We start from the raw sequence: 18,620 nt of genomic DNA on the forward strand, positions 1-18,620 counted from the left end.
ATTCTTCTCTTATATCATAAACTGCTCTTACCACATGGTGACGAGTGTTTGTTTTCCTGTAATCGTGTTGGTTTGGTTGATATTGCCATTTCTACGTGTCTGTGTATAAACGCATGTTATCCATCATCCTCCACCCATAATGCAATTGTTATGCAACTATTGCTGGTCTTTTAGCGGGCATTGAAGAGATAACAGCAATCCAAAGTCTTATTTTTCTGTGCAATTTTATTATTATTATTTTACTTTTTTTTTTCGGTGTTCATATGGCTTTCAGGCGCATATCAGAAACTAGTTAGAATTTAGAAATTTTATTAAAAAACAAAAGAACTTAGGACTTCCTGTCTTAAATCTATTCATCGGCATTACTATGTTAAAGGGGTCATATGATGCGATTTCAAGTTTTCCTTTCTCTTTGGAGTCTTACAAGCTGTTCATGAATAGATAAGATCCCTGAAGTTGCAAAGACTAAAGTCTCAAACCCAAAGAGATATTCTATTTAAAAGTTAAGACTCTTCCAGCCCTCCTAAAACGCCTCGTTTAAACGCCCCCACATGTCTACGTCACTGTGTGGGAAGATTTGCATAACACTGCCTTTGTTTACGCAAAGAAAGAAGGCATACTGGCGCCATGTCGTGGAGACGCTGTGTGTTTCGTTGCGAAAACAAAAATACTTTGTTAGGCCTTCCAAAAGTGGACACAACTAGAAATCAGTGGTTAAGTTGTATTTACACCACAGTTCCAGGACAGTCCAACCCAAATATTCAGATGTGTGCAGCACATTTTATGGAGGACTGTAGAAGACTACAATGCCCACTGTTCTGACTCGCAGCCTGGAAGTATGTTTTCATTTTTAAAGAATTTGCCACTTGAGTTTTAAACAGTGTAGAGTAGCGCTTGTTTGTCATTTCTCTGATCGCAAATGCAGACGTGGTTTGTTTACACGGCGTGATGCAACACAACACGTAAAAACACAGTATAAGTCATAATAATCAGTAATTATGTCCCCACTGGATGCAACAAATGCCTCATTTGTAATGGGTTTTATTGTTTTTGTCTCGTCGTGCTGGGAGACGGCATCACAGTATGGTAAGAGGCATAACAAGAAAAAATAGATTGGATTCTGTTTGTTTCATTAAAATGAAATTGTTTTTTTTTTTAGGTTAATCACGCAGCAAATAACTAAATAATAAAAAGAAAACATACATACATATACCAAGGTTAACACAGCTGAAAATTTGACGTGACTGAGGCTGTTTTAGGGTCTTTTGATCAGAGTAGTTTTGAAGGCCACATGGGATAACAGAAATGATCACAAACAACTGATGGCAAGGACAGATTGAGAGAACTGAAAGAAGGATGGAGTGGAGCAGCATGGTTCCTCCTCCACGATGAAAAGAATATCAGAAAATACAGTGGGAGTGGTTGCACATGGGAGGAATAGAGTAAATGTTGGGTTGTGTAACCGATAAGAGCCCATCTGTGGTCGAAATCACACACAGATCAATTAATGTGTCAGAAGATTTCCCACAGCTTTCTAGAGTCAGTGTTTACTCTCTCTCTCTCTGTTCCCCAGTGTAGCGACCCCTGACCTCACTCAAACGAGGAGTTTAAGTTTAAGACAGTTCAAATGAAAAGATAAAACCTGTGCTAACATGCAATACATACGAGCGGTTAACAGGACACAACCAGGAGGAGTGAAATGATTTTTTATTTATTTTTTTTTATAAAGGGAAGAAAAAAATGGCTTGGTAATTATGGCTGTAATCAGTCTGATGACTGGCTAAATGCTGTTGTGCAAATTATGTCCCAAATATTGCTAGTCAAGGTTTGCGATAAATAGTCAAAACCTCTGCATATATGTTTTGACTATTTATATATGTTTTGTTTTGTTAAGGCTAAGCATGTCTTTGAGTGATTAGCATTCACCAGCCTCTGGTTTTGTGCTATTTTGAGTTCATCTCAGTGATGCTTGTCTTTGGGGCTTTGTACATTAAACAAGGATTTGGCTTTCTGAATGGAGCAAAATTGAGTAATGTGATAAAGGAAGGGTGAAAAGAGCTTCCTATACTTACAGGAAGTAGGAAATCCGCAAGCCTGTGCAACATTAACCTCTGAATGAACCTCTGTCCCTTTTTAACTCTTTACTTGAGGTCCTGGGTAGTTTTGTGCCAAGTCACTTTGGATAAAAGTGTCAGCTAACATATTGGGAGTATTAGGATGGGAGTAAATGTCTCCAATAACTGAGCATGAATTACAATTGGTAACAAAATATTTTGTTGTCAGTTGAAATAAACGCTTGGTAGTTGAAGCTTTAGGCTGCTTGATGTATCTGACCATCATTTCAACCGCAAGAGCCATTATGTCCGGCCCACGTGGGTGTGTTAATATGGAACACTTAAAAGTTACTACATAAAGTGACAAACTTTCTTGTGCTAAAAGTTTAGTGATAGGGCACATTACTTAGAGCTGATCCCAAACGTAAACAAGCTCTGGTTCCACTGAACCTGTGTCAGCAGAGAAGAACAGGAAAGAACTTTGATAGGGATGAAACTGACACAAAAACATGAGATGAAAAAACAAGGATAAAAACTCAACTGTAGATAAAAGTGTGCTTGGTATGGGGTGATGAAATGGCAGTATGATAAGACTGTGATGTAGTAAAACGTTTGCAAAAAATACTTATATATATGTATATATATAAAAAAAAATGGTTAGTTCCATTCCTTGATTCTGATTGGTCACCAGCTGTGTTTTATTCACGATACAGCACGGCTATGACCGCTAAAAACAATCAAATAAAAACAATCAATAATATTGCATCAGAACGGTTTCATTTATTATGTATCTCGGCAGAATTAACTGTTTGTTATTTATTTAATGAAATATGATATATGATATTATGGTGTTAAAAAAATAAATGACAGCTGATAAGAGCTGCTATTCTCTGTTTTTATTTAAAGGGGTCATATGATGTGATTTTCAATTTTTCCTTTCTGTTTGGAGTGTTACAAGCTCTTGGTGCATAAAGACATCTGTGAAGTTGCAAAGACTAAAGTCTCGAAAGAGATATTCTTTATTAAAGTTAAGAGTCAACCACACCCCCCTAAAACCGCCCCCACATCTCTACGTCACTATGTGGGAAGATTTGCATAACGCCGCCCAAATGTTCATGCATAGAAGGCATAATTTTTATTCTCTCTGTTTACATTTTGTGGAGTATCTCTGTTTTGTTGAAGTGAAACTACTTTGTTTGGCCTTCCAAAAGAGGACACGGCCAGAAATCAGTGGTTAAGTTTTATTTACACTGTTTCAGAACAGTTCAACCCAAATATTCAAATGTGTGCAGCACATTTTATGGAGGATGAGGACCGTTTCCTGAACCAGTAGCCTGCAATGTGTCTGTGGCACAACAGCTGTTTTATAAAATGGTCATTTCAAACTTTGCAAGGACAGTCTGGTGCTTCTGGCTCACAGCCTGTAAGTATGTTTTTTATATTTAAATAATTTGCCAATGGTGATTCAAACTTGAGTTTTGAGCAGTGAAGAGTAGCGGTTGTTGTTTGTTGTTTCTCAGATCACAAATGCAGACATGGTTTTATGTTTACGTGGCACGATACGCAACGCGTAAAAAAGACAGTACAAGTCATTATAATCAGTAATTATGTCCCCACTGGATGCAAAAAATGCCTCGTTTGTAATGGGTTTTATTTGTTTTGTCTTGTGATTTCTGAATCACGAATGGATCTTTCTATTTAACCGGATCTTATTAGTGAACTGTTTTGAACCAGTTTAAACCAGTTAGTTTGAAACGGTTCGTGTCTCCAGTACGCACTAATCCACAAATTAAGTTTTTCGTTATATAAACGTGCCTAAATGCCCGTTCACACAAAGGACGATAACTATAAAGATAACGATAAAGATATAGTCCACACCACAACTGTAACGATAAAGACAAAGAAAAACGATATCGTTGGAATCACTTTCAAACTATTTTTTTCCAGCTGATGAACGATAAAAAATTGACAGCCAATCAGAATCCATCCTGCTGTAACGAACTCGAGAATTTAAAGTGGCAGACGAGCGTGCGCTTAGAATAAACAGAAGATATCGTTCGCTGGTGTGGACGCTAATATCGTTATTTTTTATAGTTATCTTAATAGTTATCGTTCTTGGTGTAAACCGGTCTTTACACTCCCTCTCATGCGAACCAAACCAATATCCCGAGTTGTTCAGTTGCTCCTAACAGTACATTGACTGAACTGCTAAAAGAGAACCGATGATGGGATGTTCACGAGCAGAGCAGCTGGACTGAGTCTTGTGCTGCTGGGAGACGGCATAGTATGTAAAGGGGCGTAACATTTCTGTCACACACTTGAGGCATTCGGCCAATCACAACACACTGGATAGCTGGCCAATCAGAACACACCTTGCTTTTTCAGATCGGTGAGCCTTGTAAAATTCGAAGTGTTTCAGAAAGGCGCGGCTTAGAGGAGAAACAGTAATGTACATTATATGGAAAATGTTTTTTGAACCTAAAACCGCATAAACACATTTCATTACACCAAATACACCAAATAATGTTCTTTTGAGCAGCATCATATGACCCCTTTAAGTTCCGTTAGATGAGGCATGTTCGGAACATTCTCTTGCTGTTTATTGTTGTGGTCAGGGACTATTTTTTTTTTTTTTTTTTTTTAAGCGGAGGGACAGCATTTAACACACTTGTTTCAAAAAAGTAACATTTCAATACATACATTTTTGGTTTTAATATTTTTTTAATTGTGTGGTAACCGTTTTATAAAAGCAATAAGGTACTCGTGAATAAATCACGGTTGTAGGCACTCTGCTTCACGTCGTGCCTAACAATGCCCTTCCCTTAAATGTAAGCAACCTGATAATGCATGTCAGCATTTTTGTCTCTTATATGCATGTATTTTTTTCAGTTACTGCTATAAATCACCTTTTTTTTTTTTTTTTAACATTTTATGTTAAAATGTGATGAATCATTAAGGGTTTTGGCACCTTGTTGCTTTGACTGAATGAATACAGAGACATGGCACAGATCAAAGTTTATCAAAAGCATTTAATATCATTCAATGACACAAGAATTCACAAAGTGTTTAAGACATGTCTGGCTCAGTTTGCTTCGTGTGTGAATTCCAAAACAGTGCAGATTTTAAATAACCACAAAAATAAAATGGAAAAGAGGAAAGTGTGTATATTGCAAAAGGAAAAATATTTAAAAATATTGAGAGAAGCTCAAGAAGAACTCAGCACCATCTATATCATAATCAAAACCATTTTCCTGATAATACATGAATTATTTCACGCTAACGCTTCTAAAGCTGTAACAAATTACAGTATATAAATCAAAACCAATAATGCATTAAATCCCCTTTCACACTGTTACTCATTCCAGTAAAATGACGCAATTTACAGTTCAATGTGGTTTTCCGCCTTACAGTATGACATCCCACTGCAGTCAATTACTGTATACTGTTTATATAGAAAGATTATGGCTGCTGTGTCCTCAAACAAACAGCATTTACAACAGGACAGAAGCACCACTAAATGTGTAAGAGTATCAAAAACTGATTTTAGCCCCAATTCATGAATCACCTGAATTCACGACAGAGTAGCTGCTAATCTAGGCTCAGAATCACTGACATCAGTCCAAGTCACCATCTTAGTCAAAAACAAAACGAGAGCACAGATCTATTCTGAGAATTCATATGAACATGGCTCCTGTATTTAATCTTTCTTTTATTTATTCAAAAGAAACATTTAAACTGGCAAGTGAGCAGGTGTTCAAATACATAAACAGTGATCACATACAAGCCACCTGTTAACATACGTGAGGAAAACTGTCTTAAAACATTTGTGTATAACAGACAACTTGTGATTAATCAAACCCTACCCTCTGTGCTCTACAATCTACATGGACAAAGAGTCAGTTATGAGATATTTAACATATAGACAGGAAAGATATTTAATGGGGCAAGCACCAAAATTCAAACTCATAAAAAGAACCAGCACCCTTGAAATCTTACAGAGGATTTAGACTAACAATAGAAACCCTAAATACATCTCTGATAACCAAGTTGAGGCAGGGGAGAACATTTTCTAGCCAATAAATAGAAGAACATTTTAAATAAAAAAAAAATCAAAGAGAATAGATCTGTATAGAGGTGAGAAACAATTCACTGAACAAAACAGATGAAACTGAACAATTGCCGGAAAAATGACTGATTAAAAATGCAATCCTAAACTGCTCGTCCTGATGATATAAACACAACATTCCCATACTGAAACTGAAAAAGTCTTTTAAAACCCGTATGTTTTGAAGCATTCTGAACAACTGTATTTCTTTTAATTCTTAATGCTTTAGAAAAATGTCCATAGCTCTATTATTAGTATTATTAATTTTTTTTTTTTATCTCTTCACTAAATACAAGTCACAAGGCCAATGTGGTATATATCTAGGCTGTTCTAGGTTTAAAAATAATAAATTATTGAAGAAAAAAGCACCCACGAAAAATACAAAGAGCATTTACACATTTCAGTATTCAATATCCCAAAAATTAAAGAACAAAACCCAAACGGACAGGATCTCGGCAACTCTGCAGCTGTAAGCCATGATGGCACCAAACGGCGTTCCACTTGAAGTCCCGCAGAGCCATTCAGGGGTTGGTACACAAGACCGACACAAGTAAAGTGGAGTCTTATTGGCTGATTGGTTCTGTAAACAATGCTGAGTAAACTGGTTCTCGATTGGCTGTTCAACGAATATTAACAGTAGTAAGTTGTTGTTTTATTTTCCCCCAACGTTAAATGTTTTAAGTCTTAATTGGACTAAAATAAAAGATCTTGTCCTGCGAACAGGAGTTTTGGTTATGGCTGTGTGAGGACAAGGGATGAGACGTCCTCATCGGGAGCTGGAACTGATAGCCTGAGAAAGCACACATACAAATGATAACGGTTAGCTCTTGTTGAAGCTTTGCTGTTGTTTGTTCACTTTGACAAAGCATGTGGGTGCACTCACCAGGCTGAAAGAGTCGTACATGCTCATGAGCTCCTCCATGCGGTATTGCTCCAGCACTACTACATTGGAGAGGTTTGGGTTGCGTTGCCGTGCACAGTCCTCACAGTGCACCACATACATCTTCCGACTGCCATTCTCACTGGTCACGAACAGCAGGTTAAACACCTCCACCTGCACAAGAACAAAAACTTGCATTACTATTGTGTAATTTTCTGTTCTTTTTTTGGAACACAATTCTGCAGGTCTTTGGTGGATTTTTATATGTAGGGCCTGTCTGCCTGTACTTTACAAATAACGAAGCACAATCCACTCACATCACACTCGTTACAGTAGTAGGCCGGCTCATCCTTCACCCTGCTCTGGTAGGAAATCTTCTTTCCTCCTGCCACCAGCTGGTCCCTCAGAATCTGAATGTGCTTAATAGACTGGAGGAGACAGTGTCTGAAAAGGAGGAAAGGCAAATGGATTAAATGTCTATGCTACTAAACTGGGATGTTACTTGCTGCTGCATACTCACTTGATCATCTTGTAAGTGTCTGGGTCAGTGACTTTGATGTTCCGTGCCAAGTTCCAGGATACGTGAATCATGGGAACGATGGATTTGACTTTCTTCACTTCGTTCCACTCAAATCTCTCTAAAGCCAACTGGTACTGATAAGCTACAAATTCAGAAAAACAGCGTTTTACACATTTAATTGCAACCGTTTATGTAGTTGTCATGACTGATAAAATGTATTTTAAAGCGCTTAGACTTTATCTTCCACTTAAAGTAGGCTATTCCTGGCATACATCATACATATTTTATGGAACTGTAATGACAATGAAAAATCAGGATTTTCAACAACAGGCACTAAAACATCAAAAAGCCACCACGTTTTGAATGATAAAGAGAACAGAAGTTAAATGTGTAGGTTACTCACAGTTGACAGGTCCCACATTCCAAGCAATGTTGTTGCACCAGCCCACGGCCTGAACCCAGTGTACAGCGCCTGCGTTGATCCACACCAGGTCTCCTGGTCTTTGGATGAACCGGTACACAGGGATGTTAGCGCGGTACAAGTCATCCAGAACCGGCCACCATGATCCTGTCAGGTAGTCGACTCCATGCCTGAGAGAAAAGTCAACAAACTTCTTAAAGTATTTATTTTAACGTAAATATATACGAATTGTTTGGCTATTAGTGTTATTTGACAGTGTTTTTGTAAACTCTTTCTTACTTTTCACAGAAATCACTGATGGCCTCCCAGTAGTTGTCATGAACGGCAAACCACTCACAGTCTCCAGGCCCAATATTGATGTTTACGGAACAGAAGTTATTGTTCTCCTGGTGTCCTGATGATACAAACATTTAACACCAATAAAAAAAAAAACTACTTGCCAAAGCAGACAAACTATCTTTGATTTCTACAACTCACAAATCAAGAAAGCTATTAGTGATTGTGTCAAACCTGGTGTGCGGCAGCCAGGGACTTTCATGTAGAGTTGCACTGTATTCATTCCCAAAATGGTGTGGCCAACATGACTCAGCATATTCCCACTGGAGGACACACGCATAAACGCAGGCAACTTCTGCAGTTCCTGCAGCTGAGCCTTCCATCTAAAGAAAAAGACAAAACACAATTTAGTTAAAACATCCCATTACTATATCCCCATCCGTGTCTTAAGGTTTTTATATTATCCAAATGAGATGACAAGAAAAGGTTATACATTTATGCAATTATGCACAGTAGTCTTACCTTTTTGGATCGGACAGATCAATGTTGGTGCCAAATTTTATTATCTTCCCCAAAGGTTTCTGCTCTAAACTATAAAGACAAATTAAACCATTTTAAGTAACAACATTTTAAATAGGTGTTTTATACATACATGTATTAAATAAAGATATTTGGACAAATTCAAGAATTAGGTGCTGTGCTAACTTGCAAAGAATTACCTGGAGCTGGGAGCTGAGGAGCTACTAGTTGTATTCTCAGAGTTAGTGGCTGATTTCTCATCTTCATCATCATCATCCTCGTCATCACTGCCCTTCTCTTCCTTTAAAGGCAGACAATGGTATAGGTGTATGTTCAGTGCATGACGTATATGATTCAAATTGAAATTCATTTTATATTTATGTCAGACAGAATTGTACAAACAAGAATTACAAAGTATTTGCAAAATGACCAACAAATCTCCGGAAACTTGCAAACACTTTTATTTCTGTCACCTAATTTTTGTTGTGTTGGTTGTATGTTTGGGTTCATACCTGTAAGCTCTCTTGGAAGCTGGAGGCCTGATACTGGGCATACTTGGCAATTGTTGTATGCGACCTGCTGCTCTCGCAGGGCCAGGTCTGGCCTGTGCCGCTGGGATCCCAGTTCTCATCAGCTGGCTGTTGGACTTGGGTCCGGACCTCTACTGCATGCTCCGCATTTGCCTCCACCAAAGATTTTGTGGAAAACAGACCAAGATCTCGAAGAGGAAAGAATTAGTTAGTTTCCACAACAGCAACCGTTAAAGTTACAAAATGTACAACTTGAGTATCTTTCCATCCATCCATCAACATACTTAATCTGAGGGAGCCAGCTAGTCCACGGATGACAGTAATGGGGTTCTTAGAATCCGTGCAGAACTGTAGCAGGACCGGAGAGAATGCATCTCTTTTACTTTCCAACTGCAGAGAAACAACAACAACATGGAATCATTGAGACAAACCTTTATACATTGGAGCATCAAGTGTGTTTTTACTTGAGCAGAGTTTATTGTGCGTGTAATACACAAAAAGACCACAAGGAGCAGGAAATGATGACAATGCTACTGCAGCGCTTACATAGATGCTAGGTGTGGGGGGGTTGAGTTTCTCTTGAGGGATGGGCAGTTCTGTTGTCAAAACTGGTTTAACAGAGAGGGCAGGTAGGAGGTACGATTCCTTAAATTTCCCCTTCACGCGAGCCCCCCTGAAACAACAAGACATTAATTATCAGATACAGCCTTTCACGGTCTAAACCACATCAAAATATATTGCAACTGCTGCCAAGAAATAAACTGTTTTAAAGATTTCCTGCACACAAATATTGCTTACTTGCAGGCTCTGATGATTTCACTAGCTGTGTTCTTTATGGTGATTTCCTCCAGAGGAATCCTTCTCTCCTCTACCTCTGAAGCAATAAATGTCTCTCTGTCCCCGCTCTCCACCTTTATGAGGCGTATCTTCAGTTCTTTGGGTGGCCCATCTGTCAGTGCTTTCAGTTTCTGAAAGTCATCAGAACATAATGCTGAAGAAGCTGATGGGAGATCAGACGAACGTCCAGAGCTGGCGCCCTTGTCTTTACTCCGTGCCCACTCTTCTCCTTCACTCTGGGGTCGGCTACATTCTTCCTTCCTTCTCTTCTTGTCTCCGTCACGGTCTTGTTCCATCTCCCTAAACTTCTTACTCTGAAGGTCCAGGTTACCCAGTACCTGCCTTCTCTTTTTTTCCTTGTGTGACTTCCCATCCCTGTGCCGTCGACTGGAGCTGGAAGATGAGGATGAGGAAAGAGATGCATCATCATGTCTTTCTCTGTGCTTTTTCTTTCTCTCTTTCCTGTCCTCATGCTTTTTGCTACTACCGTGTTTGTGTTTCCTCTCTCGTTCTCTGTCTCCATGTCGGTCCTTTTCTTTATCAGGTTTGCATGTCTCCTGTGACTCTGCCTTAGAGCTCTGCCTTTGAGGGAGTATGTGTTTGTTCACCTCATAGCTATGACCAAGCTCCGCTAGTGAAGACTCCGAGATGGTGGTCAGTATTGGTCGTTTTTTCAACAAGTCCTTCACTGTTCCAGAATCCTTCTCTCCTGTGGATTCCTCTGAAATATCTTCCTCATCATCATCGCCCAAAAGATCTGGCTGGCTTATTTTATCCCCTCTTTTCCTCTCTGATGCCCAGTCCGTAGGTGAAAGGGGACGGGGCTGTCCTGAGTTACTAATGGCAGAGGTTTGCATTGGACTGCTAAAACCTGGGTGATTGGATGAACCTGATGTGGGAGAAGTGCTTTGTTGTTGTCTGCAAATGTCAGGCTCCAGAGAAAGAGATGAAGAGTACTTCACTCCCATAAAAGCAGAGGGAGGAGGACGACCAAAGGGTCCACCTCGGTAGGTGTACTTCTGGCTCTCAAGTACAGACGCAAGGTTTTTAAACATGCTGTTCACACCTGTCTGATGGAGGTGTGGCCGCTGTGGTGGTGGTGAACAGGATGGAGTTTCATCTTCATCTCGATATGCTTCTTCGTCATCCTCACACTCACTTTTCTCTACCTCTGGAAGGCCATACAGCTTGGCCAAGTCACTGTGGCGATAGTTGGTTCCTGTTGTGGCAAGATTTTCTTGAGACTGCATGCTAATGGAATTGGCAGGCTTGGTTATAACTTTAAGAACCTCCTCTTCTTCCTCGAGTGAAGAAGTACGACTACAAGGAGATGCCAGTGAACCTTGCCGACTTAACACAGGTGGGCTTCCATGGCCATCTGGCTGATAATCCTCAGTTGGAGATTGCTTTAGGGCTGGCATGAGGTCTGGTGCACACAAATAACTCTTCATAGGTGCCACATTTGTAGAAAACAGAGGTTTCGTTACTGCCTGTTCTCCGCTATTGCCAGAATATAACTCCTCCTCTTTCTTAATGGACTCATCCAGCATCTTCATAATGTTAGCCAATCCATCAGGCAAGAGCTCAGAAGTTTCCTCCTCAAATTGGGCACCATCAGAGTCACCACTGTAACTTCTAGCACTGCTGCCCAAACTACCAAGTCCTGTACTGGGCATATGTTTTTGAAGGCTGTTTGTAGTCGTGCATGAAGAGCGAACATCCTTGGGGAAAGCCTGGTAAAGTTTGGGTGGCTCTCGCAGGGGTGGAGGGTTGGGAATTGCATTTATAATCTCAGCATTATGAACGGTTTTCAACATGGTGACATCTTTGGATGGGTCAGGTTTCAATTGCATGGTGTGGCTGTGGTTGTCGGTGGGGCTGATAAGACCTGACTCTGAGGGGTATGTAGGATTCCCATTGGAATTCTGAGACGGTGCGCCACTCTTCCATTTCTCTCTTTGCCTTTGCTTTTCACGGGCATAGTCTGTCTGGGGGGTGAGGGGAGGTGGTTGTGACCGTTCCATAACGTTTGCTGCAGTTCCAGAAAGATGTGGATGCACTCCTCCCCGACTCAACCAGGGATAAGGTGGTGAATTCTGGCTATGAGGTGAGATGGAGGAGAGTGCACTGGCTGGAGACAAACGAGGAGGTGGAGGCTCAGCTGCACTACCTGACAGCAAACGTTCCAGACTCTTGATGGCAGACTCACCATGTGGCTTTGTCTCCATTTCTTGTCGTTCTACATTCCGTTTTCTCTCTTCATCCTGGTCTCTCCTTCTCTCTTCTGCTTGCATGTGGCCTTGCAGCTCTGCATCAAGTTTATTTAAAGCATCAACAATGGACTGAGAGCTTGTGGCAGCAGGCTGCAAACAGGACCTTGGGTAGACTGGGGCTGGAACAGTAGTAGTTGCCTGAGAAATTGAGGAGGAAGCTTGGATGGGTGCTGAGTTGTATGAATTACTAGAAATTGGCTTGAGGGCTGAGCTGACCTTTATGTGTTCTGGAGGTTGAGGGCAATGTAAAGGTGAACTGACTGGAGGGAGAGTGTTGAAGAAGTGTTGAGAAGTCTTGCTGGTGATGACACTCTCCCCTGATCTCTGAAGACCTGAGTTTAGGGTGGAGGGAGAAGAGGACACTGGGGTGTAGTTAGGTCTGACTTGTCCTGTGTGGGGTAGAGTGGACTGAATCTGAGATTGTGCTCCCCTTTGTGGGTTTGGAAGGGTTTCAACACCAGGGTGGACACCCTGATACCCTGGATGTGTTACATTTTGACCAATCATGGATACATGGTTTGGGTTTGAGATTAACACTGAAGAATCCATTGCTCTCCAGCTGCTCAGGGTACTGGGAATGGAGGAGGCCGTTGAGGGTGCTGAGCTAGTGGCAGGGATGCTTCCAAAATTGGTGTATGGTTCCAGAGAGCAAGGTGGACGAGGAGTTTCTAGGTTTGGGGTAATGACAGGTTTTCGTGCAGGGGCCTGAGGAGGGCTCACACGCTGGGGGGTCCCTGGACACTGGTCGCCCTCAGCAAGCCTATTCAGTGCCTGAGAAAGGTGTGAGGCAACCTGAGAATGCCCTCTTGCTGAAAAGTCACGTGATTCCTAAAGGGAAATGAATATTACAGTCAACAAATCATAGGACACAAAATTGTAGCTATTGATAACATTCATAGTTTACAGCACATGTTGTGTAGGATACTATTTACTAATATTAAACAGCCGGCAATTTTAAGTCTTGAGCAGGTAGATCTGTTTGTGCATCAGAAAGGTTTTGTTTAATGCAAAACTCTGTGTGTGTTACCTGGTTCCTCCAGGGTTTATGGGGGTTGTGCTGAGGTACTGTGGCCTGGGCCTGGTTGCTGGCTGATGGGCTGGAATGGACCAGCCCTGGGTGAGGCTGGAATCGGGGGTGACTGTAAGGCACAGAGGTGTGGTTTGCTGGTGAGGGTGCAGGACGCTCCCCATCTGCCCGTGGTGATGATGAGGATGTAGGTTGTGGTGGAGCCTGTTTATTCAAAGAACTCAATGCAGAATCATGTCCTCTTTTTGAAGTAGTACCACGTGGTTCCACTTGGGTCTGGGCTGAAGGTCTGCTGTTGGGGTAGGAGTATGTAGAATGGTGGATGTGAGGGTTCTGTGAAGGTGGTCCCAGAGACTCTGGTGACTGAGCAGTCTTGTTGGACTGTGGTGGAGCACCCCTGCTTTCTTCGTAGCCTCTTGTGTTGGGAATGGTGGGTGAAGATGTGGTTGATGGATTCAAGGGAGGCGGTTTATAGGGGAAGCTTCCAGTTCTTGACTTGGCTGAATCCTGTAAATAGAGAATAGGAATTAGCCAAGTACAGCTAATGTAAAACAATAGTGAAGACTAAACATAACACAATACATGACTTTAATCGGATTGCTGTTCTTTACACTATCTTCTGTCTATCTTCTCTCATCTCAGTTACAGTCAAACCACATTTCACGCTACAGGTGTTGGATTACAGACAGGTCTAGATATTTAGCCCACTAAATTAATTCACACCTGATTCTGGCTTTTGTCACAAAGCTTATAAGCGAAAGCCGATAAAGTGGCAGTGATGGACGATGCCAAATATATTATACAAGAAAATATTATAGAATATCAACATTCAGTTCTGCCAGGACCACTATCGTCAAAGTTAACTTACAATTAGTATACATTTTAGGTTGGGGGTATGGTTCTGTTCTGGGCAAACACTACCTGCCCATCCATGCAGCCAAGCATGGATAGGTGCTGGGAGAGCATAAATAACACCCCTAGGGTAAACAGAACAGAACCAACATTAATGATTAATGTAGCAGATATCATTAATGTACTAAGTGATTATTTAATGTAACAACATGATTTAGTTGTCTGACTCAACGAGAATATCCAATGCCAAGTTCTGACTGAATGAGAAGAAGAGTTGGGGATGGAGGTGGGTGATTAGCTCCTGAGCAAAGCGATAGCTGCAGAATAATGACTGAAATTACCTTATAAAAGGGAATTATGATTGGCATCATATTCCTATAGGTCAGCTGATGCGAGCTTGACTAATGTGACTTGCCAGAACTAACGCTTTGCTCCATTTTAGCAGTGACTGACCTGGAAATCAATGGGTCCGCTTTTGTGTTCATTCAGGTTCCAGGGTGCTCCACCTTTGTGCAATGGGTTCCAAAAGCCAGGTTTTGGTGGGGGGTAGTTGGAGGATGGCTGCTGATTCAAATGTACAGGTGGCCCAGATATGCGCTGCATGGCGGAATGAGGCATCTGTCATAAGAAACAGTAAAAAAGAGGGCTTGGTAAAGATGCATTTTAGGATAAAAAATGCAGAGGTGAGCATATCAAAAGATGGTATATGCTCTCGACTAACCTGATCAGACTCAGAGCTCTTCTTTCTCTTATTGGGACTGGGGCAGTCCTCCATGGGCCGGTGCAGAGATGGAGCAGGGGTATGCTGAATGACAGAGTGCTCTCCAAGAGGGGGCCCAGGTCGTTTTAACTGTCCAGAATGAGAATGAGGTCCCCTGGGTTGCTGCTGAGTCTGAGACTGAGTCCACATATCAGATAATGGAGGCATGGGCCGTGAGCCATGGGCTGAGAACTGAGGATGAGGAGCACCGTACGTGGATAAAGTGAGAGAAAGAGATGTTGGCGAAAGTACTCTCAACCACAGAACATAGTTAAGTGCGCTATACATTCAATTACATACAAAAAAATTAACAACAACTTTAGTGTAATATAAAGCTAGTCTTTCATAACTTATACATTTAAAAATACTGATTTATACAGAAACCCTACTCATTTTTATATAACAAGAGAACATATAAAAGGCACAGTAATGAAATATATGTTCAATAATCACCTTCAGTAGCTGACTGGCTCGAGCTGTGAGGTGTGCAGGAGGTCCTGCATTGTAGCCATTGTGCAGTCGGTTGTGGTTATCACCAGGCAATGGCTCATATCCCTGGCCAGTTCTAGTTGGTTCCCAAGGCCTGGGAGGAGCAGGGGGTATCCTCTGTAATCCTGGCAACAAAGCCTGAGACAGGTCTTGCTTATCTCCTCGATGTAAGGGACTGCAAATACAAGAACACATTAACAAACTTTTGCCAGAAGTATTTGTAAAACAACAATAAAGCTTACTGAAAACTCACCCATTGTTTAAGAATTTACTAGGATGATTTAGCCCAGTCATGTGACTAGGTGGCATATGGGGGAGGAACTGGTGCTGATTGACACCTGGTAAGCACCTATCGAGAGATAAGAAAACAAGGTTGTTTTTTGATCATTCCTTCTCATAGGTCAGTTAGCATAACTTTATCAGTGAGGTCACTAAAAGCATGATTCGGCCCTGATCATGAGGTATATTACCTGGAGGGAGGTGACCAGGCGTGGCTGCCCACAGGAGCCCATGGTCCCCGGTTGAGTCCGTCCAGAGGAAAAGGGTCCCGTGTGCTGCACCCGGTGAACTGTTCTGCTGTGTGATGCATCCAGCCTAGACAAGAAACAAAGACAATTTAGTTTTCTACATGTCTTTATTATCTTAGCATATACATCTATCACTGCCGGGAAAAACACGTAAATTCTGGCATTCTTTCCAACATGTAGCAAAGTGGTTGTGACACTGTACTACTTAACTACTAAACCATTATCCTTGCTTCAATATATTGGCTTAAATCAGATGGCAGAGCAGACACTTTTCATTAATTAGATACACTTAAATGTATGAGTGTTACTTGAGTATTATGAACTTTTAGTTTTAATATTTTAAATTACCTATTATTTTTATATTTTCATTTAAATTTTAGTTGAAGTTTTAGTCATTTTGTTGTGCTTTTATTAATTGTGCTTTAATTTTTATTTCAGTTTTTCAATTTTTTTCATCTAAAATTTACATTTAATATGACTTCAGCTTCATTAACGAAAAATTTTTCAATAGTTTTAGTCAACCATAACACCGAAGTGTACAAATTGATTTCATATGCGCTAACAAGCACCAAATATTCTTACGGATATAAATTATTGTTCAGTGCTACACTCTACCAAGTGAACAGAGCACATGGTTACTCACCACACTAGCTGTGAGTGTGAAGCCCTCCACTGCAAAACAGAGAGGGCCACTCACCAACAAGAAGGAGAAGCTGTTTACTGCTACTCCGGCCAACTGGAGAGAGAAAGAAAAGAGATGGGACATAAGGGGGTGAGGCACAAATAACTGCCAAATCCATTAAACACAGGGGGAAAACACATCCTTTGTAGTCTGTATGAGTTTTTGGCCTGAAGGCAGCTAATAACAAAGGAACCCTCCAGAACTTCAGTGCCACTCTTTGCCTCTAGGGGGCAGTGCTCTTCTGTTTTCTAATGGGAGGAAAGGGTGCACAGATGGGCTTGTGGGAGTTCACCTGTAGGGTGAGTACACTGAGGTCATTATAACCCTTCCTAGGGCCTCTTGGCAAAGGGTGAGCGTGATCAGAGGGAGGGACGACCAGAGCAAAGCCCTGGAGTCAAGCCAGCGGTGTCTGTGTGCATGTGTACATAAAGGAGTGTGTGTACTTGTGTTGTGTTGCTCGAGTTTGATTATTTGCATGTGTATGAGTGTGTGTCTATGACAAGAGAGACACTGGGGTTAATCTCATTAGGCCAGGCGTGATGGAGAGAGGAAAGGATGGAAAGAAAGAGAGCAAGGGGAGGAGGGAGGAAAGGAACAGCAGAAGGCTTGAACAGGATGGATGGACAGATTAGGGAAAAAAGATGGGTCTAAAATTAAAGTGTTCTTTAGGGAGACACCAAAGTGAGAAGACTGGCTGTGCTCCCGTGAAACACCCACGCATGCAAACACACTGAGCTTCCCACGCATTCTGAACACACATGGCACACACTGGATGCACAAATATTGGCAAGCATGCGCACACACACTCGATTGAAATCGCTTGGCACACACGCATATATACCCATACGGCAAAGGACGCCTATTGCACACTAATTATGGACTTGGCAAAAGCATTTCAAGTGTGACAAACACAGGCTTTCTCTGTCTATAGCACAAAATAAACCCCCCCACACACTTATTACACAATAAAACAGGCCACAGATGCAAAACCTGTCATCCATAAAATGCTGTATAACCAGATGGGTTAGTCCTGAGCTACAAACTCAACATGCAGTGTAACACTTACTGATGAAATTCACAACCCTTTAATACTTTAATACAGTCTTTAAGCTGCAATTTTGGTGAAGAGGCATAGATTAGTCTGAAGATAAATAAGTATGTGGCAATATTCAGAGACTGTTTGGATACAGTGTGTGTGAGCTATTCATTGCTCTGCAGGTTTAGTCAGTGCGTATGTGTGTGTGTTTTGATCCTACAGTGCACACAAGCCCACCCAGTCCTCTCTGGCTCATGGTGTCGCACTATTAAAAGGCTTCTGTGATATTTCAGGAACTCTGAATTTAGCTGCTAGTGGGGACTGAATTAATCATGACCCTGCAGCACACTGCATTCTTAGAACAGTTTCTGCACATTCTCACACACACACACACACACACACACACACACACACACACACACACACACACACACACACTTTACCTGTCAAATAAGCATCTAGCACCACTTCTCAAACGTCAGAAGAATTAGGGTTTAGCACCAACTATCGATCATCTCGGCTGACTCGGTGGTCGTAGATTGCTGTAGAGAGAGATAAAGAGGTAATCATCAGTGCACAGAGTTTGACTTTTATTTGTGTTCCTGATCTTTTACATTGGCTTCATTCCCTCCAATCAGCACAAGTGCAGTAAAAACAGCCAGGCTTTGCAGTAACCTATTACAGACAGTGTGTCAAAAATGACCCCAGAGAAGAGAAAAAGTTGATAAATTGTGATTTGGTTTTTTTAAAAAAACCCAAACGAGAATTTTTCCCATATTATTCCATCCTCTATTAGAAAAACAATGAAGAATCTAACTATTTCATATGGCCC

At 41.3% G+C, this 18,620-nt stretch overlaps 1 protein-coding gene across 4 annotated transcripts in view; it reads right to left on the reverse strand.

Moving 5' to 3' along the window:
* Positions 1-5,065: 5,065 nt before the first annotated feature.
* The window catches only part of LOC109100062 (lysine-specific demethylase 6B-like), an 80,924-nt gene continuing 67,369 nt past the window's right edge, over positions 5,066-18,620 (reverse strand). For 3 of the 4 annotated variants that reach the window (XM_042726999.1, XM_042727000.1, XM_042726998.1), the window contains 21 exons: positions 18,232-18,330; positions 16,714-16,806; positions 16,014-16,137; positions 15,797-15,892; positions 15,509-15,718; positions 15,016-15,268; positions 14,748-14,912; positions 13,443-13,949; positions 10,104-13,243; positions 9,852-9,978; positions 9,590-9,695; positions 9,288-9,493; positions 8,976-9,076; positions 8,779-8,847; positions 8,491-8,639; positions 8,260-8,374; positions 7,963-8,150; positions 7,560-7,701; positions 7,357-7,483; positions 7,043-7,213; positions 5,066-6,949 (listed from right to left, as the gene is read on the reverse strand). In XM_042726999.1, coding sequence (XP_042582933.1) covers positions 6,926-6,949; positions 7,043-7,213; positions 7,357-7,483; positions 7,560-7,701; positions 7,963-8,150; positions 8,260-8,374; positions 8,491-8,639; positions 8,779-8,847; positions 8,976-9,076; positions 9,288-9,493; positions 9,590-9,695; positions 9,852-9,978; positions 10,104-13,243; positions 13,443-13,949; positions 14,748-14,912; positions 15,016-15,268; positions 15,509-15,718; positions 15,797-15,892; positions 16,014-16,132 — 6,015 coding nt within the window. In that variant the 5' untranslated portion in view covers positions 16,133-16,137; positions 16,714-16,806; positions 18,232-18,330 and the 3' untranslated portion in view covers positions 5,066-6,925. Of the gene's footprint in view, positions 6,950-7,042; positions 7,214-7,356; positions 7,484-7,559; positions 7,702-7,962; positions 8,151-8,259; positions 8,375-8,490; positions 8,640-8,778; positions 8,848-8,975; positions 9,077-9,287; positions 9,494-9,589; positions 9,696-9,851; positions 9,979-10,103; positions 13,244-13,442; positions 13,950-14,747; positions 14,913-15,015; positions 15,269-15,507; positions 15,719-15,796; positions 15,893-16,013; positions 16,138-16,713; positions 16,807-18,231; positions 18,331-18,620 lie in introns of all 4 variants that reach the window. The other variant, XM_042726997.1, reaches the window with a different exon arrangement.

This window comes from Cyprinus carpio, chromosome B7 (assembly GCF_018340385.1).
Source record: "Cyprinus carpio isolate SPL01 chromosome B7, ASM1834038v1, whole genome shotgun sequence".
NCBI classification, from domain to species: Eukaryota; Metazoa; Chordata; class Actinopteri; order Cypriniformes; family Cyprinidae; genus Cyprinus; species Cyprinus carpio.